Source organism: Myxocyprinus asiaticus, chromosome 18 (assembly GCF_019703515.2).
Source record: "Myxocyprinus asiaticus isolate MX2 ecotype Aquarium Trade chromosome 18, UBuf_Myxa_2, whole genome shotgun sequence".
Taxonomy (NCBI): domain Eukaryota; kingdom Metazoa; phylum Chordata; class Actinopteri; order Cypriniformes; family Catostomidae; genus Myxocyprinus; species Myxocyprinus asiaticus.
In genome coordinates, this window is record NC_059361.1 from 317,362 (window position 1) to 341,500 (window position 24,139).

The following is a 24,139-nucleotide window of genomic DNA, read 5'->3' on the forward strand; positions in this document are numbered from 1 at the left end:
TCTACATGCATTGGAAAGTAGAGCTTCTAAGCTTTCAAACGATAACTATATTGTGTTGTCAAGACTGTAGGTTTTGTTCTTGTGGGCCATCCAAGCTTAAAGGTTTAAACATCAAAATTGTTCGCGTAACTCAACTGGTAGAGATTGGCACTAGCAATGCCAATGCAATGGACGATGGGTGATAGTTTATGGGTCGTACTTAATGGAGTTTGAACCTGCAACCTGGTTACCAGCTGTGACGATGACATCATCCTGCAGTCAGTAAGTGGATTAGAGATGATGTGTGTTTGATTAGCGATGTGTGTTTTACCGTCATGGCCAGCAGTTTGCCGTAAGTGAGGTGTGCAGGTATATGGTCTGGTTTGGCTCGCAGCGATTCTTTATACCAGATCTCAGCCTCCGTCAGTTTGTTGAGCCTCATGTAAGCCTCTCCTACGAGGAGACGAGACCAGGGTCAGGTCAACAGGTCAGAGGTTAAAGAAGCACACAAATCCGCCCCGATTCCACAGCAAAGACGGAGACAATCAACTGCAAATGACACTTAATGAAATGTGAAACTGGAACCTTCTGCCCTCTAACACAAAACCAGACAGCGATTTCTTTACTGACCATAATACATACATGTGTCCTGAAATGTGAAATGTACTACTTTAGCTGGTTTCTTCTCAATTGTTGGTATTATGCTGCAGCTGACGTTGTTGTTGCTCCATCCTAAATGATCAATAAATTGCTTGTGATTTTCCTCATTTGTAAGTCTACCAAATGGTAAAAAAGTCTGCTTGTAAATACAATTATGAATATAATCACTTGCTAATATTATTCAAGGACTATTAAAACACTTCAGCAGGGTCTTGAGTTGAGCTGATCCAGATCTGCAGTATAAAGACACATCTGTCTAGAACAAATACAACTCCTCTTGACACCAGAATAAACATGCTTTACCTATCATCTGATACCTCCTGTAATAACACACACACTCAGATTCACCATTTACACAGTCTAAACAATGTTCATGTCATGTATTTACAGTGGAAATCATGTGAGCAGACGGTACGTGACAAAACTAGTGTTTAACTGACCCCACACACATCCTGCTGGTGTCAAATACAGGACAAAACACACTGAACCTCAAATAAATGTGGGATTTTCAGTTGTTATTGTAAAGATAAAAAAAACAGGACATGCATATGTTCAATCATGACATCTTTTGTCTCAGACTGATGATGTCACATCGAAATGATCTGGTGATATTGCTTTAGGAAACCCATTAAAGTTAACACGCCAAGTGAAATGGAGAGTTGAAACATCTCACTGAGAAAAATGGTGCATTTAGCAATTTAATAAGAAGATTGTTTAAGATTCTCAGATGCTCAGCGGGGAATGCTGGTGATTTTGGCTGTTTTATTCGGCTCAACACAGTCGAAACAGAACGGTACAAGATAAATGAACACAAATTAGATTTCAGAACATTGTGAAAAATATAGTGTAATGAGGAGGTAATTAGGAGAAAATTAGATGGGAAAACAGAAATATGTGGATTGGGAGAGTTTGTTGCATAAGATATTAAAAATCAAGAACACTCTTCCCATACTGAAAAAAACAAAAGTGAGCACTTGTCAGTACAAAGCCTGACTTGAACTGATGAATCCAATTCTAAAGACCACAGAAAGTTTTAAAAGAGTCTTCCTGTGAACTACAGGGATGATAAACAGTTGTGAGATACAGCTTCATCAAGAAAAGACGTTCTCTTACAACATATAAACACTGATATTACTGTATATACAGACAGACAGACTCACCCATCATATTATACAGACTCTGTGGGGCAAACTGTCTGGGCATCTTCTGTATGGCTTCTTTATACACAGATATGGCCTCCTAGAAAACACACACAAACACATGTTTCATTAAAACAGCCACAGAATTAAATACTGAATATTGTACAGAATGTACAGTCCACAGTAAAGGCCCATTTACACAAAGGGCTCTATTTTCATGAGTGCACAAAGCACAGTGCTACACGCTACAACCGTGTGCAATGTCTTACGCAACTTTCGTGAGAGCGCTAATTATAGGTGCAATTTGAGTGTGGGTGTGTGGGTGTGTTTGCACTACTGTTGTGTATTTTATGTTACTGAAGTGACGCGAAGTGCAATTTGGTATTTTCCTCAGAATTTTGTCATTGCACTAAGTCGTTTCAATACCACCTGTTATCTCAGCGCAAAGTCCAAATTCAGTTCCTGCTGAATTCTTGAAATATAGTGGAACATCAAATTATGTCCCGGACAATCCCTGTTGTAGCCGCTTTGAGAAAAAATAATAATTATGAGATTGTGTTAAACTATCTAAGAGTCATGGCTTATTTATATATTTTATATTTACAGTTGTATTTATGATTAATTATATTGGTATTTTTCCACCTGTTGTCATCGAGTGATTTTTATGTCACTGTAAAAGGGGTGGAGAGAGTAAAATGTTTGGATTTACAATGATTTTTTGAACACTTTTGAACGTTATTTTTATTACATTTTCGTTTGAAGTTCAATTTGAATTTGGAAATATATTTGATTTAATTTGTTTATGTTTCAATAAAATCGACCAGCAGAAGTGAAGTGCGTTTCGATACAATAACTATTAATAACAGCCATGATTTGTGTCAGTAGATGAAAATTATTAATAATAATTACTTAATTTTAAGGAGAATAATAATTACTTAATTTCTGACGAGAATCGCATTTTTCATTCATATAAAAGCATCATGTGACACTGTCATAGAAATATTGTCTGGCATTCATCAAGGACGCAGTTAATGCACAAAAGAACGTACGTCCATATTTCTATTCTTCTAATTCATTCCATACAGTTCATTTACACGACTAACTTCTTATAAATGTGCTGTCTTTATTTATATCGTTGGTGCTTGAGGGAATGGACTATACGATAGGACGCAGTCGCTGAAATAACCGGAGAAGAACCTCAGAATTAAATTACACTTAGTCCAGCCCTTATGCGTGTTGCACACGTGATTTCTCCAAACCCGCTTGCGCCTGGACTTAACGCATGCTTGCACGAAAATACCAAAACAACATGGCCACGCTTAACACTTGCGCTCTTAAAATAGGGCCCAAAGTCTGGATTTCTGGCATGAAAATGTTTATTTATTATTTCACAAAACAAGATTTTAAAACAAAACAATGCACAACTCTTCAACAATTCAGCATAAAAAAATATATTAAAAAAAGTTTGTGAATATTTGATACTTTCATGTTGAATTTGGTTTCAATGGAGCATGTGTGAAGAAGCCTTAAAGTCAATATTAAACTGCATCCGCAACACATCTAACTTCCAAAAGTTGATCTATTTCAAAGTGAAACAGGACATTTAATGAGAACAAAATGTAAGGTGAGACTTAATTTTGGAAATTTGAGATCATGAAATTTGGGTATTACAGACCAGAATGGATAAGTTCAGAGCATGCTATCTATATGACATCTAGATGGGACGGGTTAAAAAAATAAGAAGCCTTGATGACATCAGCCGAAATGGAGAGATGTTCAGAAGTGGAGAAAGTCACTTTTTTATGAAGACAGACATTTTTTCCTTGAGAATCCTTTTCAGTAAGACTAGAAATGTTTACTGTGAAAGTAAATAAGGAAAATCTTGCTATTTAACTGTGCTGAGATCAGCTCACCTCCTGATGACCTTGTTCATGAAGCAGTTTTCCCAGATTATACAGGCAGCTGGTGACGGAGCTCTTGTGTGCATGAGGATCCTTCAGGTTTTCATCTGGGATATCAGAACAGGTGAGAAAGGTGCGCTTGGCCTCTTCTAGACGACCCTGATTCATCAGGACGATCCCAGTGTTCAAGTAGGCGGCTAAATGAGAGAAAGAAAGCGAGAGATTGAATATCAGAGTGCTGGCAGACGGTAATGAGGTCTTTTGGGGCTCAAAGTAGGAGCTCCGTCGAGATGCATGTTGTTGATTTATGCAGATCAGCAGCCTGAAGTCTCATCAATAATGTGCCAATATATATTCACATGTTCACTATCCAGTGTGCCAGAATCAACTGAAGCAATATGGTGCCAGCGTTTCTGTGCTATATGTGTTACCCGTGGTTTTCCTGCTTTTTTACCCACTCCATACCTATGATCGCAATCATCTCAGCATTCATAACTCCTCTCCAGACTTATGCTGTTGGAAACCAAGAGGACAGAAGCCGTAAGAATCTCCATTTCCTGCACACTTACCAGTGAACATCTGTTGCATACCGAACTATATATTTCACAGAAAGAAACGTCATAGGAAATGGGGCAAGAGAGGTTGTGTTTTGGTGAGACTGAGAAGATCAACTGGAGTCCCCGCCAGATATCCTGAGACCTTAGCAGCAGTGTGCATTGATCTGGGTTTTTCACCAGGTCATCTCTATTCATCACGTTCCCTCAAACCAAGGTACGCATTCCTTCGTCATGTTTTACCAGAGCAACCGGAATTAATGTCTCATTGCGGGTTATCGAGACTGAGTAAATCCCAGCAATCTCCAAACACTGGATTTTCACTGGATCATCTCCATCTACAGTTAATAATTTAAAGATGGCCTTAATAAATGTCAGGTCCATCTCAAATAAATCTAATCTATTAAATTACTTTATTTCTTCCTGGGAACTGGACTTTATGTTTGTGACGGAGACTTGGCTCAATACCGGTGAACTGGACCCTCAATCTGCAGCCTCTCCATGTGACTTTAACTTTCTGAGTTCTCCACAGACAGTGGGTCGGGGTGCAGCGGTCGCCATAATATTCAGAAATGTATTTAAATGCCATTTATTAACGGTAGAAACTATTCTAGTTTTGAGTTACAGTTGTTTAATATAGATCTAAACAGTCCATTCATTTGTGCACTGAGTTTTTATCTGCTGTCTTATCATTGGGTGTCCCAGTTTATAATGTGGACACAGAGGATGTTTGTCTCTCTGATCATAAGCCATTTATCTTTAATATCACTCTCTCTATTTCACTGACTACCCATAAGACATCAGGCCGTCATGTCCGTTCTATAAATTCCTGATGCATATAAATCTTCCCCTCTATCTTGTACCATAGAGTCTCTGCCTTCTGGTCTGGGCCTAAATGAGTTGGTATCAATGTTCAATTCTACATATAGTGTTATCATGGACAACTGTGCTCCTTTTTAAAGAAAGAAAGACAAGCTTCAGGTGTCTTATGACATGCTAAAAGACTGCATGATTAAATACCAGCAGTCTGTTAAAGCTGCTAAGGCACAATATTTCTCGGACCTTCAATAGTCCCAAAGCCTTATTTAGCACAATAAATACAGTGCTAAATCCTGTCAAATAATCTACTCCGACAGCTTCTGAAGATTTTCAGATTTCGCACAATAGCCTGGCTCTTGATTCAGGCTATTGTGCAATTCTAGTCCTCCTTGATCTTAGTGTCGCTTTTGACACCATAGATCGTGGAATTCTGCTGGAGCGTTTAAGACGGTGGGCAGGGATTCAGGGGACTGCCCTTAAATGGTGTTCCTCCTATCTTAAACAGAGATCTTTCTCTGTTGAACTGGGAAATGTTTCCTCCTCCTCTGCACCATTACCTGTGGGGTTCCCCAAGGCTCTATTCTGGGGCCAGTTTTATTTTCTTTACTTATGTCTCCTTTGGCCAATATTACAAAAACAAACACACAACATATCCTACCACTGATGAAACTCAGCTTTATCTCCCTCTAAAGCCAGGGGATACTTCTGCTTTACATTCACTTTTTCACTGTTTAAATGATATTAAAAAGTGGATAGCAAATAACTTTCTCCAGCTTAACGAGTCAAAAACCGAAGTAGTAGTGTTTGGCCCCCCCTTACTCACCTAAACATATAATTAATCATCTAGGCCCCCTTGCCTCTAATTTACACAATAAAGAATGAAATCTTGGCGTGACTTTCGATTCCGATTTAAAGTTTGATAAACATATAAATTCTGTGGTAACAAGTGGCTTCTTCCAACTAAGGGCCATTGCAAAACTGAAACCTTGTCTGTCTTTTAAGGATCTGGAGGTTGTTATACATGCTTTTATTTCTTCCAGACTGGATTACTGTATTATGTGGTTTCTCATGCCTCATTGTCACGTCTGCAGTTAGTTCAAAATGTTGCTGCTAGGCTTCTGACTGGAACTAGGAAGCATGCTAGTATATCACCTGTGTTGGTTTCTTTCCACTGGCATCCAGTTAAATTCAGAATTAAGTATAAGATTTTATTATTTGTTTTTAAGGGCCTTAATGGCTTGGCACCTCCTTACATTGCAGAACTCCTTCAGCAATATACTACTTCTTGACCTCTAATGTCATCACAGGGTCTTCTTTTAATCATTCCTAATTCTCGTTTAAAATCGAAGGGAGATCGTGCCTTCTCTGTTGCGGCTCCTCACCGTTGGAATAGTTTACCACTCCGTATCAGATCCTGTACCACAGTTGATGTTTTTAAATCTCATTTGAAGACTCATCTCTTCTCTCTTGCTTTTGACTGTGTCTAGTGTGTGTAACGACATTTATTTGTGTTGGTTTAGTGTTTATGTTCTCTGAATGTGCATGATTTATTTATGTTTCCTTTATGTAAAGCACTTTGGTCAAAGTGTGTTGTTTTTAAATGTGCTATAGAAATAAATGTGATTGATTGAACTCAGTGGGTGAACATCCACTCCAACAGCAGGATTACTGATGATGATGTTAATGGTCCATATACACGTCTTTATATCACAGGAAGGGGAAATCCATCACGACTCAACATACGAGTGAACAAGACGTCCATTACTCGACTACAGGCGGCTGTGACATGTGTGTTAGTTCTGATCTCTCACAATTACACCTCATAGCCAAGTCCTTGAAAAGGTTGTAGTGACACAATTACATTAACACATGCATTACCATAATCTTTATGAGACTTTCCAGTCTGGTTTCAAACCCCGTCAAAATATCGAGACTGCCCTGGTGAAAGTGACAAACGATCTGTTGAGGTCCGCCAACTCCGGGTCTCTGTCATTGTTGGTTTTGTTAGATCTCAGTGCAACTATTGACACTGTCTAACACAATCTACTCCTGTGCAGGTTACATGAGATAATTTGGCTTCAATGAACTGCTCTAAAGTGGTTCTCATCGTATCTCTCAGATCATCAGCAGTTTGTTGCTCTTTAGGACCTCGGTATCTTCCTGTGGTGTTCCTCAGGGGTCAGTGTTAGGTCCCTTTTTATTTCTGATCCATATGTTCCTTTTGAGAGAAATTTTGTGCAAAAGAGGAATCAATTTCCACAGCTATTCTAATGATACTCAACTATATTTCAAATCAACATCCAGTGCTTCTGCATTAGCAAAGATAAACAGCTGCCTTGTGGAGATACGACTGTTGATGTCTAACAATTTTCTGCATCTGAACAGTTTAAAAACAAAGGCCATACTTAATGGCACCCCTCAACAAACCTCTGCAGCAGGCCCTTTATACGCTGAAATTGGTGGCAAGACCATTCCACTCTCATGTGTGCTCACCACCTTGGGTATTCAATGTGATAAGTTGTCGTTCAATGATCACTTAAAAATGGTTGTAAGACCTCTTATTTTACCTAAAAAAAAAGGTAAAGTGTGGAGGCTTCACGCTATTCTCCGCGGCATCCACGCACAACACACCATGTGCCCCACCAAGAGTGAGAACCACAATATAGCGACCACGAGGAGGTTACCCCGTGTGACTCTACCCTCCCTAGCAACCGGGCCAGTTTGGTGCTTAGGAGACCTGACTGGAGTCATTCAGCCCTGGATTTGAACTCGTGACTCCAGGTGTGGTAGTCAGCGTCTTTACTTGCTGAGATACCCAGACCCCATTAAAAATCTGAAACTTGACAATTACCTAAAAAAAAAAATTATTAAAAACCATCTCTAAGTTGAGACCATCACTAAGCATTGGTGACACTAAGAAGCTTAACCATGCATTTATGTTTCCATTAAATTTAAATGTCTTCCTTTCAAGGAATAATATGAATATTATAAAATCAAACTTTTTCCAAGTATTGTATAGTGAGGATAAAATGTACAAGAGTAGTTGACATATAACATATCCATGGACATATTTTAATATCAACATAAGGATTTTATGACAATGTGTATGAATTGATAAGGTTAAGTGTATATTTTTGGTGCTGCAACAGGTCAACATTTCTATAACGTTTTTCACCATATTTCATATGAAATCACTATTTTGCCTTCACTAGTTTATTTTAAATGGTACTCCACAGTAATACATTGATCAGACTGATCGAGTTGAACATTTACATTTATGTTTTCCTTAGCTTTAATATTTATACTAACAGGGCTGAATTTAGAGACACAGCCTCTCTGTGAGGGTTTTAGTGTGCTGTTTTAGCTGTTGTGTGTCTAAATTCATCCACTTTAAAAGAGACATTACAACTTTAAATAATGCATTTCAAGACGATTACTGTCTAACTTCAAATTACCTGCCGTTAGTAATGTTCCCGTTATTATGCATAATCTGCTGGTATTTTTGTAAGGACTATTTTTTTCACAATAAAAGGTTATAGTTATGAATCATATGTTAGTTACCCTGTTAAAGGACTGCACTCATCATCCATACATCCCTCAGAAACATGTCAATCATTAACCATACACAGATTAGTTGCTTATGAAAACATGGAGTTTTGCACATTCATAACACTAACAAAATGCTCCAATTTTTGTAAAAGGAAAACTTCAACTTAAAATCCCATCAGCTCATGATGATGATTGTCTCGTGAGCAAATCTATTCATTTAAGCAGAGAAGCAATAATTTCCTCCCATGACACTCAAAACAACACAGGAAATTATATGAGAAACCTTAAAACAGCCAATAAAAGCATGTGCATTTCATTTGGATACTGGAAAAACAAATGCATCCACACCGAGCTGGAGAGAATGAAAGGATTTTGGCCTGGATTCATTTTTCCTGTTTAACCCTTTAATCTATGAAGGTGCTTTTAAAGATTTCCTGTTTCAGTGGCATACCCAAAATTAAAGGCTTATAACTCGAGAGAGAGAGAAAAAAAAAAAAGACGATAAAGTGTTTGGTATCATTGTAAAAAAAAACTTTTCAAATGTGTTTATGATATAGATTGATACACACTAAGACTCTCAGACTAAGAAACTGCTAAACAATCACAAAAATTGAGCCAAATTTTATTTTATTTCATATTTGACATTATATATCTCTGGGTGTAAATAATGTGGCTGTGAAAAACTGCTTTTGTTTTGTTCCCAATCATGTCAACTGTATCTGAGAAAAAATTGTGTTGATATGAAAAAGCAATCAAAAGTTATAACATTACAAAAATAATTTAACATAGAATCCAAAAACATCTCCAAACAAATAAAACATAATAATTGTACATAAGAACTAATTACACATGCAAACACAACAATGACTAAAGGTTTGTATAGCATGCAGACATGATTTTAGTAATGAGATTTCACAGAATGAGTTTCATTCTGTGTCATTTGAGTCATCATTGAGTCTGTGTCATGTATTTGGCGCCATCTCCTGGTGGCCATATGTAACATTGTGCTTCATGTGGATTATCTTGTGTGTGGACTCGTTTGAAAGATAATATCCTCCTCTAAGTAATGATATGTGATATTTTATGTTACGTTAATTTTTTTGTGAAGTTATTAGTGAAAACGCAGTATATAAGCAACACCAACATTATTGTTAAAGACATATACTCAGCTATTACTCACTATATTTTTGTCTGTGAGTAAAACAAATAGACTGGTTGTATTCTACACTTTAAGAGCAACATATGACACATGACTATTTGAACAGTTTGATGTTTTTACTGATTACAATAATATGTAGAGTGCACATTTTTTTAACAAATTATCAAAATGGAACACTTCTGAATTGTCTGCATATTTCAAAGCACTTGTTTAATTTTGGTGATAATGTCTACATGCATTGGAAAGTAGAGCTTCTAAACTTTCAAATTATACCTATTTTGTGTTGGTCAAGACTGTAGCTGTTAATATTTTTATGGCGGGCCCATCCAGGCTTAAAGGGTTAAATGGAATCAAACATCAATCATTACTTGATGAGAGTGTAAACAGAGTGACGGTGAATAATCAGTTTCTTTAATGCTAGAGATCACATACACACACACGCACACACACACATTGATAAAGCGTTGTTGTACTCACAGGCCAGAGTGGGTCTGCTCCCGATGGCCAGTTTATAGTAATGAAGAGCCTCTGAGAATCTGTTGTTTTCCTGCAGCAGCAGACCGCTGCAAACCAAAGGAACAGTTACAAAATACTAGCACACAATTCATTAAAATCAGTTTAAAAAAGAGTGACACATGAGATATTATATTCACATTTACATCCCAATATCAAATGAAATTGAAAGCTGAAGTGAGTCATTTCTGCACCACTAACGTCACTAAATGGAAAAACAAAATGAATGAGTTTTCAAAGATTTCTTGAACTCTCACCTCAACAGCCATTGGCTGGAAAGAAACAGATAGTCCCACCCTAAACTCATGCCATTGGTTGAGCATTGCTTTTTTGGTCTAGTTTGGATACTCAAACAAATAGAGCAATGTTTTGATAGCGCTGCAATATTTACAGTATCAACCTACAAATTATTACTTGTATTTGTTTCTACATATTAAACTGTACATGAGAGAGTATTTTAACATCTAAAAACATTAAACACCCCAGCGTTGTTTTATTGCAAAATATTTGAGCTCTTTGTGCTGTTATTGTGAAACTAAGATGCATCAAGAATCGTTTTGCAGTCAAATCGTGACTCCTTGAAATCAAATCGATTAGTAAGTGTCTAAATATTCCCGCCTCTTCTGTTTTATACAGATAACTCAAACATGCCAACAGCCCAAATATGTGCAGAATATGAATAATGTATTAAAGTGATCATAGAGTGTTGAGGGTTAATGAGGGGGTCACAGATGAATTGTGGGACAGTCCCAGTCTAAAGCTTTAATCGGACAGATCAATGGAGTCTGCCGCAGACAGGAAGTTGGTTCACTCACAGGTTATACAGCATGTCAGCCATGTTCCTGCGGTAGTACAAAGCGTTCCTGTACGCTCGCTCTGCCTCCAACACCTTCCCCTGGTTCTTCAGGACGTTTCCCAGGTTACCCCATGCTGACAAATAAACATAATCAACTATAAACATCAACATCAATAATAACACATTTTCATATCGAAGCTGAAATGTGTAAAAGGCTAATGCTGGTTACAAGAGGCACAAGCACAAAGAAACAGTAAAACAAAATGAAGTAAAATGACACTATAATAATGCAATCTGAGACGCTCCACATGCACAGAACAGAGAAACTGCCATGAGCATGTAATTACACAGTCAAACTGAAAGAGTCTGGCCTGATTAATGATTCTAATCAATTTGAAAGAGATGAAGAATCCGTCTTTAATAGATGAAATTCAATCAGAGGGGATGATCATGTCACAGTTCAGTGGTTCTTCTCAACACACTGAATGAATGTGATGCATGAATCCAGCGAGTGATAAACTGGAGGAACTGAAGAACAGAACAGATTATTCTAATGCATCAGATGGTTCATGCACATCTTGCAATTAAATAAAGTAATATTCTTGCCGCTATTGGAAATTAGTACACATAAAAGGCATATGCGGCAAAAAAAAAAAAAAACATTGCATTTTTATTTTGGCTTTTTTGCCACTTTTATTGAGTACAATGAAGAGACGACAGGAATCTACAGAAGGAGAGGGAATATGTTTAGGAAATTAATACGATCAGCTTCCATACGTTTCAACAACAATGTCAAAAACACTGCTAAAAATAACGGGAAAAAAAATGCAGTAAATGTTTTATAAAGTGTTTGAGAAATAGCCCAAAATGTCTAAACGAAGAAGAGAAAAAATGCGACAGTGAGTGTAGTATATCAGAATCAGAATGAGATTTATTTAAGTATTCTTACACATACAAGAAATGTATCTTGGTGACAGAAGCTTCCAGTGCACAAACAATACAACAACAAGACAGAGATAATAATAATAAAAAAATAGAATAAAGATAAAAAGTGAATAGAAATATAAGTATATATAGAAATACACAATAATAGGGGGCAACCATAATCCTCTCAGCAGTCCGAACTGTCCTCTGTAGTCTTCTGATGTCTGATTTCATAGCTGAACCAAACCAGACAGTTATTGAAGTGCAGAGGACAGACTCAATGACTGCTGAGTAGAACTGTATCAGCAGCACCTGTGGCAGGTTGAATTTCCTCAACTGGTGAAGGAAGTACAACCTCTGCTGGGCCTTTTTCACAATGGAGTCAATGTGTGTCTCCCACTTCAGGTCCTGTGAGATGGTAGTGTCCAGGAACCTGAATGACTTCACTGCTGCCACAGTGCTGTTCAGAATGGTGAGGGGGGTCAGTGTTGAGGTGTTTCTCCTAAAGTCCACAATCATCTCCACCATTTTGAGCATGTTGAGCACCAGGTTGTTATGACTGCACCAGACAGCCAGCTGTTCAACCTCCCTTCTGTATGCAGACTCATCGTCATCTCGGATGAAGCCGATGACAGTGGTGTCGTCTGCAAACTTCAGGAGCTTGACAGAGGGGTCCTTGGCGATGCAGTCATTGGTGTAGAGGGAGAAGAGTAGTGGGGAGAGCACACATCCCTGGGGGGCACCAGTGCTGATTGTACAGGTACTAGAAGTGAGTTTCCCCAGTCTCACAAGCAGCTGCCTGTCTGTCAGAAAGCTGGTAATCCACTGACAGATAGACATGGGAACAGAGAGTTGGTGTAATTTATTCTGGAGTATAGCTGGGATGATGGTGTTGAAAGCCGAACTGAAGTCCACAAAAAGGATCCTTGCATATGTCTGTCCAGATGTTGCAGGATATGATGCAATCTCATGTTGACTGCATCATCCACAGACCTGTTTGCTCAATAAGCAAATTGAAGGGGATCTAGAAAGGGTCCAGTGATGTTCTTCAGGTGGGCCAACACCAGTCTCTCAAATGATTTCATGACCACAGATGTCAGGGCGACAGGTCTGTAGTCATTAAGTCCTGTGATTTTTGGTTTCTTTGGGACAGGAATAATGATTGAGCGTTTGAAGCAGCATGGGACTTCACACTGCTCCAGTGATCTATTGAAGATCTGTGTGAAGATGGGGGCCAGCTGGTTAGCACAAGATCGAAGACACGCTGGTGAGACGCCATCTGGGCCTGAAGCCTTCCTTGTCTTTTGTTTCCGAAAGACGTGGCTCACATCATCTTCACAGATCTTAAGTGCAGGTTGAGTAGCAGGAGGGGGGTTGCAGGAGGTGTTGGTGTTTGTGTGAAGTAAAGGTCAGAGTGGGTGTGGGGTGTGAGATTGGGTCTTTCAAATCTACAGTAGAACACATTCAGGTCGTCAGCCAGTTGTTGGTCCACCACAGGGTTGGGGACAGGAGTCCTGTAATTTGTGAGTTGTTTCATGCCACTCCACACTGATGCAGGGTTGTTAGCTGAAAACTTGTTTTTCAGCTTCTCATAGTATCTTCTTTTAGCCACTCTGATTCCCTTATTCAGTGTGATTCTGGCCTGATTGTACAACACTTTATCCCCACCCCTGTAAGCATCCTCTTTGGCCTGACGAAGCTGCCTGAGCTCTGCTGTAAACCATGGTTTGTCGTTGTTAAATGTTAAATAAGTCCTAGTAGGAATGCACATATCCTCACAGAAACTGATATATGATGTAACAGTATCTGTGAGCTCGTCCAGGTCTGTGGCTGCAGCCTCAAAAACACTCCATCAGTGCAGTTAAAGCAGGCTTGTAGTTCCAGCTCTGCTTCATTGGTCCATCTCTTTACAGTCCTTACTACTGGCTTGGTTGATTTTAATTTCTGTCTGTAGGTTGGAAGAAGATGAACCAGACAGTGATCAGAGAGTCCCAAAGCTGCTCTAGGAACAGAGCGATATGCATCCTTTATTGTTGTGTAGCAATGATCCAGTATGTTCCTGTCTCTGGTGGGGCATGTGATGTGCTGTTTGTATTTGGTCAGTTCACGTGTGAGATTTGCTTTGTTAAAATCCCCAAGAATAATAATAACTGAGTCCGGGTATTGTTGTTCCGTGTCTGTGATTTGGCCAGCTGTTGTAGCGCGGCATTCAAACACACGTTTGGTGCGATATACACACTCACCAGAATAAAAGAGGAAAAGTCCCACGGCGCGTAGAAAGGCTTACAGTTAATAAAGAGCACTTCCAAATTAGGACAGCACATCCTCTTTAACGTTGTTACATTTGTACACCAACTTTCACTGATATAAAAGCATGTTCCACCGCTTCTCTCGTTTTCCCCGCTAACTCCGCGATGCGATCCGCTCTTAACAGCTGAAATCCCGGCAGATGTAACGCGCTGTCCGGAATGGCTTCACTCAGCCAGGTTTCTGTGAAGCACAAGGCAGCAGAGGTTGAAAAGTCCTTGTTTGTGTGGGTGAGGAGATGTAGTTCATCCGTTTTGTTAAGAAGAGAGCGGAGATTCGCAAGATGAATGCTCGGCAGCGTTGTTCGAAAGCCCCGCCGACGGAGTTTGACCAGCGCACCGGCTCATCTTCCTTGCCTGCATCTCTTGAACAGCACAGCTGCGCCTCCAACTAAAATGTCTACCATAACGTCTGAATATTCAAAAACCGGGAAATGATTGTCTGGTATAAGCTGTTGAATGTTCAGCAGTTCGTCTCTGGTAAAACTGACTGGAAAAAGATTACTAAACACAGCACAAACAAACAAAAACAACAACACAATAGGAGCGCTCCATACCGAGGCAGCCATTTGCGGTGCCATTATGATGATAATGAATGCAATTAGATAATAATGAATGATTTTGAGTTGATAACAATTTGATGATAATGAATGATAATTTGTACATATAGTATGTACAAATACATTTCTCTTATATACAGATGCAAGGGAATGTAATGGCAGAAGAGGTTGGATGTGTTGGATAAATATATAAAAAGATTAAGCTGTGTATTGCACATAGGTATTGCTCAATGGGGCAGTTTTAACTGCCCCTATGAGTGGTGTGGTGGTGGCGTAGTGGGCTAAAGCACATAACTGGTAATCAGAAGGTTGCTGGTTCAATCCCCAGAGCTCTGAAGCGTCGGCCAGAAGGCAACAGTTCAAAAAGGTAGTGGGCAGGGTGAGTGGGGTCCAGAGTGATTTTTCCAGCCTTTTTCCTCACTCTGGAAGTGTACATTTCTTGAAGGGGGGGGGGGGGCAACCAATAATCCTTTCAGCAGTCCAAACTGTCCTTTGTATTCTTCTGATGTCTGATTTCATAGCTGAACCATACCAGACAGTTACTGAAGTGCAGAGGACAGACTCAATGACTGCTTATATAATAAGAAAACAGAACTCTTGATTATGATCATCCGGCATTTTTTTATTTGTGTGGAAATAAATGATCACACATGTCCGGCGTTCCCCTCATCCAGTAACACTGACCATCTCTGTAGTACAAGACTGTTATAGTTGGAAAACAACTCGACTTTGACTAAGTACTACAAGACGGCTGAATAAACAAGAATTAAAGTCTGAACTGAGAATCTCTCAACAGCTTGAATCTCATGTGGTCTGATAATGATAATAATAATAGTCTTTGTGGAATACTATGTAATAATATGTTCATGGAAAACTGCATTTCAGAATGAATGATACACCTACACAAATCTGCAGTGCTTAACTGGGCTGGACGATATAATAATAATAATAAAAATAATAATAATAATAATAATATATATATATATATATATATATATATATATATATATATATATATATATATATATACTAGCAGCCAAAAATTTGGAATAATGTACAGATTTTGCTCTTATGGAAATTTATACTTTTATTCACCAAAGTGACATTCAGCTGATCACAATGTATGGTCAGGACATTAATAACGTGAAAAATTACTATTACAATATGAAATTTTTTTTCAGAACTTCTTAAACTACTTCAAAGAGTTCTCATCAAAAAATCCTCCTTTGCAGATCCTTGTTATTCTAGCGGTCAGTTTGTCCAGATACTCAGGTGACATTTCACCCCCACACTTCCTGTAGCACTTGCCATAGATGTGACTGTCTTGTCGGGCACTTCTCACACACCTTACAGTCTAGCTGATCCCACAAAAGCTCAATGGGGTTAAGATCCAGAACACTCTTTTCCAATTATCTGTTGTCCAATGTCTGTGTTTCTTTGCCCACTCTAACCTTTTCTTTTTGTTTTTCTGTTTCAAAAGTGGCTTTTTCTTTGCAATTCTTCCCATAAGGCCTGCACCCCTGAGTCTTCTCTTTACTGTTGTACATGAAACTGGTGTTGAGCGGGTAGAATTCAATGAAGCTGTCAGCGGAGGACATGTGAGGCGTCTATTTCTCAAACTAGAGACTCTGATGTACTTATCCTCTTGTTTAGTTGTACATCTGGTCTTCCACATCTCTTTCTGTCCTTGTTAGAGCCAGTTGTCCTTTGTCTTTGAAGACTGTAGTGTACACCTTTGGATGAATTCTGCAGTTTTTGGCAATTTCAAGCATTGTATAGCCTTCATTCCTCAAAACAATGATTGACTGATGAGTTTCTAGAGAAAGCTGTTTCTTTTTTGTCATTTTTGACCTAATATTGACCTTAAGACATGCCAGTCTATTACATACTGTGGCAACTCAAAAACAAACACAAAGACAATGTTAAGCTTCATTTAATGAACCAAATATCTTTCAGCTGTGTTTGATATAATGGCAAGTGATTTTCTAGTATCAAATGATCAATTTAGCATGATTACTCAAGGATAAGGTGTTGGAGTGATGGCAGCTGTCTAGATTTGATCAAAAATGCTGTTTTTTACATCAGTAATGTCCTGACTATACAATGTGATCAGTTGAATGACACTTTGGTGAATTAAAGTACCAATTTCCTTCCAAAACAGCAAAATCTGTACATTATTCCAAACTTTTGGCTGCCAGTGTACATATATATATATATATATATATATATATATATATATATATATAATTTGCTCTGAAATTAATTTGTCATCATTTCAACCAAACAGCCATTGTTGAAAAGTAGCATTTTCATGGAATAACTAAACAGTAAAATTCCATGTTTTCCACACTGCTGTTCTTCACCAAATGACCAAAATATTTAACAATTAGTATTTATATTAGGTCAACAGATAAGGGTTTTTTAATGGCTGATGCCGATATCCAGAGAGCAGGGTGGCCGATAGGCCGATATATAATGCTGATATATCACACTTTTTAATATAGTAAATAACATATACAATTGTTAAAAAAAGAAAGAACAAAAACCCCTCTTATTTAGCTATATTTACTTTAAAATTCCACACAAAACTTTAACTTTATAAAAAAGAATCTTAAAAAAATAAGATTGTATTTTAAATAGTAGATCGCAGTTTCTTCAGATTTCTGTTTAGTCATCAAATTTTAGTAATTTATTTGCACATGAAGAAATTGTTAATATATTAGGAAGAAGGAAATAACAGTACACATAGTAGTCCAGCAACCACAGATGGCATGTGTGCATTAACAATCACATTTACTCAAAAAATACTAAATCATACCAACTGTATATACAGTGCATAGTGAATAAGACTTTTACTTTGTAGTTTCTCTCACACGCTTGTGAGTAGCAATCTCCTGACAGCTCTCAGTTAACACGGCTCAGATTGCCTTCATGGATTGTTATGGACTGACCATCATGTAACTTTCGTCAATCAGAGGAACTGAGTTTTGATCTAGGCTGACCAATAACATGTTTCAGTTCAGAGGAAGATATTATGAGCACCTGACAGGAAGATAGAAAACGCTGGATTTTCATGAGGTTCGTGAATGACATCTGTTTAATCGAGATATCTGCATATTTGCAGACAGTATACAATGGAAGTTTTATTGATATTTGCCTTTTATCATTAGAAAAGTTACAGGGAACTGTTGAGGAGAGGCTGACAGAATAAGAGCTTCAGAGGAAGATTTATGAGCACTCCACAGGATGCTGAATCTGCTCAAATTTTGTGAGGTTGGTTTATTACATCTGTTTAAACGAGATATCCCCAATGCGCTCTAAGTCCTCATGGTGGCGGAGGACAAATCTCAGTTGCCTCCACGTCTGAGACCGTCAATCCGCACATCTTATTACATGACTTGTTGAGCACGTTACCGCAGAGATGTAGCGCATGTGGAGGTTTCATGCTATTCTCCATGTCACAACTAACCACGCACCCCACCGAGAGCGAGAACCACATTATAGCGACCACGATGAGGTTACCCCATGTGACTCTACCCTCCCTAGCAACCGCACCAATTGGTTGCTTAGGAGACCTGGCTGGAGTCACTCAGCACACCCTGGATTCGAACTTGCGACTCCAGGTGTGGTAGTCAGCATCAATACTCGCTGAGATACCCAGGCCCCTGATACTAGTTTTATCAATTTTTATCATTAGACAAGACAGTTAAAGTTACAGGGAACTACAGTGCAAGCAGGTGATTCTCGGCTCCCTCGTGGCGTAAGAAACTAATTGGCCAAACTGGAAAATGTATCGGCCGATGCCGATAATGAAACAATTCAGAGTATAGGCCGATTTATCAGCCTCTGCGATATATTGGTAGACCACTAATTTATATGCATCAAAATAACAATATATAGTAATACTTACCAACATACATTTTACTAAAACATTTTGGTGTCACTTTACAATAAGGTTCCATTAATTAACATGAACTAACAATGACAGTTAATGTTAATTCCAACATAAAGTAATATATTGTAGCTTAAATGTTAACATTATTTAATGCACTATGAACTAACATGAACTAACGATGAATTTTTATTAACTGGCACTAGAGGTCTGCAACCCGATCTGGGCCCGACAGGACCCAAGAACCGGACGTGTTCCGGGCCGGGTTCGGGTCAGTTTTTCAAGTAGGACTTCGGGTTCTGGTCGGGTTCGAGATTGTAATTAATAAAAAAAAAACAGGCCTACCGAACTAGTTTCGCACATGTGCTCTCACTCACAGACATGCACAGACATGCACAGACGGACGAGTTAGGGGCCGTTCACATCGAATGTGTTTTTGCATGCGTCTGCTCTGTTTCACCATTCTTTTCCTACGTAAACACATGCTGGACGATTGTCTTTGACTGTTGCACCACATCTCGCTGTTTCTGTAGCGTCTCACACAGGACTGGCACGTTTTAGACACAGTGACAAGTTAAAAAGAACTTCAAATTTTCAAAAATGCATGTCAAGACACTTGTGTTCTGTTTAATTATTTGCGCTGCGTCTAGATTTTTTGTAGCGCTGGTGTCACAAAGATTCAACATTCTGAAAAAGTTCAGGCTGCATAGAGGGGACTGTTGCATTGTTTCATATTATTCCAGATTGTTCTGCACTAAGTGAAGTTTTAGCACTGATAAACAGTAAGTTTTTCCCCTTCTGCTCTAGTGTACAGAGGGGCTGCTGTGCCTTCTTAAAACTGTGTATGTTTACTGATTCAGCACTGTTACGAATGTTGCCTATATGCTTATGAAAAATACAGCCTATTGCAACAGTACTTGCTATGAGAAGAAATTATAAAGACAGTGAGCGATTTCAGGTTCGGGCTTAAAATCTGACGGTATCTTTCGGGCCGTGTTGGGTCGGGCCACGGGCCACGGGCCACGGGTTCATGTTTCATGTTAAGGCCCATGCAGACCTCTAACTAGCATTAATAAAGATTGATAAATGCTGTAAAAATATATTGTGCATTGTTAGTTTATAATACCTAACACATTATCTAATGTTAATGAATAGAACTATTGTAAAGTGTAACAATATTATTTTAAATGAGAAACATGTCACACAGAGACATCCATGGCTATTTTTGAGAGATTATGCAAATTAATAATTGAATTAGGCTTTGAATTGATTCACTGAAATAGTTTGAACTGATTCAAGGAAACGATTTAACTCTAATGCTGTTTTTGCTACTAAAATTTAAACCTACTAAACAAAATTTCAAACTTATATCTTAACACTCACATACAGAACTGCAAAACTAGTCCAATGACGTACTCTTTAGGAAACTTAAAGGCTAAATAAAAGTGCACTGAAATCAATGCATAATTCACAGTGTTGCTTCATTTTATATTGCTTTTAAAAGCACTGCTTATCTATCGTAAATATATACATATACTGTATATATCATATATATATTCCATATATTGCCCAGCCACAGTGTTCAGTGCTGTAAACCACTCATGTACACAAGACATTGAGTGTGAGGTTGAATGTTTGAATGAGAGTTTGTCGAATTACCTTTCGCAGGGTTCACAGATATCCCTGACCTGTACAACATCTCCTCGTTGTGCCAGTCATGATTCCTCAGAACCGTCTTCATCCCAAAGAGAAGCACCAGAGCAGCACAGGAGCCCATCAGGAGTGTTCTGGAGGACTTCCTTCTCAGTCTGACAAATAAAGATCTCATCCCCACCGCTACCAGCAGACAGAAGCCCATACTGGGGATGTATAGCACTCGCTCGGCCACCACAAAGCCCACGTAGAAGAAGAGGTTGGTGGCTGGGATGAAGGGAACGACCAGCAGACCCAATGAGAACAGCACCAGACTCTCAGTGGTGGGTAAAGACGACACATGGTGTTTTACAGTACCATTAGTTCCGTTTGAATAAAGTGTCGAGTGTTCATGATCAGAGCTACAGCCGTGTCCGTTCGTGGATTTCCCGTTTGCTACATGATGGACTTTCCCGTTGGTCTCCTTGCCTTTGGTTGAGCTGCTGCGGAGACCGAACCACGCCAGCGCCAGCAGCGAGCCGTAGAAGGCAACGGTGTGGAGGTTCCTCCAATCAGCAACGCTCCTCACAAGTGGCAGAGCATCCATCGACCAATCAAAACTCAGCATGACAGGGCAGAGGAGCAGCCAAATGTTCATGGCTGGCAGGTAGAAGAAGGTGAGAGTTCTGGACAGGAAACAGGGGCAGTCTGCTGCAGGATTGTCAGAGTTGGAGAAGTTTGGAGGTTTGTTGCCCATCCAGTAGAGACGACCGGCCAGAAGAAAGATTCCCCAACAGCCCAACACAAACACACTCGACAGCAGCGGCAGATTCTTCTTCTGAAAAACACAAAGAGCAGGAGAACACACCGTAGATGAGAGAACTGACAGGAACATGAACCTGCGTGAACCAGTGACATCACTGTTCTATGGTGTTTTTACAGGGTTTTTTATTATTATTTGGTGCTACGCAAATCACGAAAAATGAAGCTACGTCTGAATATCCATACTTCCCTACTATATAGTATGCCAAAAACAGTACACCAGTGGTATGTCCGAATCAGGGTTGCCACCGACCATCTATCGACTAGTAGTCGTTAATTTAAGCCATTAGTCAACTAGTCGCACGTTCATGATATTAATTTAATAACTTGAACATGTTGTTAATTTATAGAGAGAAATGCACATTAGGATTGTGCCGACAGACGATGATCTCGGGGATCGATGATGGTCAGAGTGATCGATAGCTGATGCCTTTGACGATGCAAAGACGATATTTGGCTCGTTTTCCCATGTATTAAATTATTATTATTATTATTATTATTAGGCTATTATTATTATTATTATCAAATTAATATTACAAATAATTAGACACATAGACACATAGACACGTGCTTCAATAAACACACTTTATTATATTATTAAGAACAGATGACAGAAAAGCGTCTATGTGCATGTATGACACACTGATACGGAGGGGTGCAGTCTCGTGGAACACGCATGTAAAAGGTTCTCACTCTTTCTTTATTTCAGTCTACTGAACATTTTTTGCAAGAACAGTATCGTCTACGAGTGCTGTAAATGACCTCAGATATCTCATCTCATGAGGTGCTTTGAGTTCAGTTCACTTTATTTCCACAGAACAGTTCATTGTGAACGCAACTCTGCAGCCTATACATCTGTGATTAATCATAAAATAATACAAAAACACCTCCAACCATGAGTTATATTTCAGTGATTTATAATTGTTTTTATGTCTTCATTTGTGTAAGTAATTTTCCGCCTGCATGTTTAGACGGACACTTGTCTGACGGTAAATGGAAGATTATCTCGTGAAGGAGGGAACAAAACTAATGTATTCACACACATGATGTATTTTCCTGGACAACGAAATTCCCGTCCGGTAGAGAATGCCCAGATGAAGTTTTTGCCAGAGAGATGTTGACAACTGTTGTAAAACCATCTTTCAAAAAGTTGAACAACACACATTTTAATTGCACTTATGTTCTTTCCAGTTTAATTTGATTTTTTTGTTAAAATAAATAAAAAATAAAGTTCAAAGTTTGAAATCAAGGTGTCTTGCTTTATTGTGTAGGCTTAACCCTAACCCTGCTTAACGAAAATTACCACATAGCACCACCTAGCGTCCAACCAGCGGCAATACCGGTGTTCGTCGGTTTCCTGTGGAGTTTTTTTTTTTTCTGCGACCAACTGACCAATCAAAACTTGGTCGACCAAGACTCTTCTCATCGACTAACGTTTGGTCGACTATTAGGGGGCAGCCCTAGTCCGAATCATCAATATTCATAAAACAGTAGGTGAGAAAAACCAGGTTGACTACTACATCTGATGAGATTTTGAAGTCCAGATCGACTAAACACATTAGATTCCCATAATGCCACGGGAGCAGAAGAGATGTTATGTTCAAAACACTGGACGGAAAGCCGTGAGTCGGACTTCTCTTTTTAACTATAAGTGATATATATATATATATACAGTATATGTACCAAGTACGTTTTTCCTTGTGGTTAAATGGTGCTTGCTTAACAAAATCAGAGTAGATATTTCTGCGGTTGTTGTTCTTACGCTATATGATATATTTGGGTCATGGGACAATGCCAACATTCCCAGATGAAGTACATTTACATTTACATTTATTCATTTGGCAGACGCTTTTATCCAGAGCGAATTACGAAAGAGGAACACATAAGTGAATCATCTTAAGGAGACAGCGGTATGAAAAGTGCTGCATTACAAAGTTTCACTAGCATCAGAATAGCATTCAAGACAGATTAAAATGCAACAAGAGTTTTTTTTATATTTATGAGTGAACGGTATAAGTGCTCATGGAAAAGATGTGTTTTTAGTACGTTCGGAATCTATTCATACTACTTGCATGCATACCTAAAGAACACACTTGTATACCTGCTGAGAAGTGCATCCTTTATCAAATGCAGTACACGATTTCAGAAACAGCCACATTGTTACTTGAACAAAAAAAATCTTCCTTTGAAATAAAGCATGGCAGCATATGACAAGGCAAAAATATGGCATTATTCAAACTATAATATTGATATCTCAAAACAACATAAACAATACTTTGACAGTAGCTGGGTTTCCATCAAAATGTTTAACATTTTTTAAGCGCATTTAAAAAAATTGGACTAAAGAAAACACGAATCGTTGTGTGTTTCCATGCACTACATCATGTGCCTTGTCTTGATGGAGTAGCTAATTGACCTCCTTGCTTTGGGGAGAGTTTTATTTACAGGATTGGAGTAATTGTACCTCGTTTTATTAAATGTTGTCAGGAGACGCTGCAGAATAATGTAATATCTGATATAATGAGGGCTGAAATGGCTGCGATGCCCACACTCCGCCAGCCTCTGTACACTTGGGAGCGACCACTCTCAAAACTGCTCAAGCAGATTGTGAGGACCCACTTTAGCGACCAGCTGTGGGTTAGACACTTCTGAACGTCAAAGGAAATGTTCAAAGAATTGTGTGCCAAGGTCGGACCTTTTGTTGGGCCCGTCACTTCAAGCTATCGCACACTCGTAATGTGCACGGATGGTCAAGACGCCATCGTTTTGTGAAGAAACTGTTTCATCACCTTAATGCACGTTTTAACTAAAGCGAAACTTTATAAAATCCACCTCTGCCTAACGCATTACATTTAAAGTGAATTATGAGAATTGAATTTTTCACATATCAAGCGTTCCCATTTAGGATTTCTTACGTGCAATTTCAAAATGTGC

At 38.8% G+C, this 24,139-nt stretch overlaps 1 protein-coding gene across 1 annotated transcript in view; it reads right to left on the minus strand.

Annotated features, from left to right (window-relative positions):
- Positions 1–24,139, minus strand: part of tmtc2b (transmembrane O-mannosyltransferase targeting cadherins 2b) — a 192,921-nt gene that overhangs the window by 28,194 nt on the left and 140,588 nt on the right. Inside the window, exons 3-8 of the mRNA XM_051724587.1 lie at positions 20,411–21,221; positions 11,089–11,203; positions 10,238–10,323; positions 3,692–3,876; positions 1,800–1,878; positions 311–432 (exon numbers count right to left, since the gene is read on the minus strand). Coding sequence (XP_051580547.1) covers positions 311–432; positions 1,800–1,878; positions 3,692–3,876; positions 10,238–10,323; positions 11,089–11,203; positions 20,411–21,221 — 1,398 coding nt within the window. The remainder of the gene's footprint in view (positions 1–310; positions 433–1,799; positions 1,879–3,691; positions 3,877–10,237; positions 10,324–11,088; positions 11,204–20,410; positions 21,222–24,139) is intronic.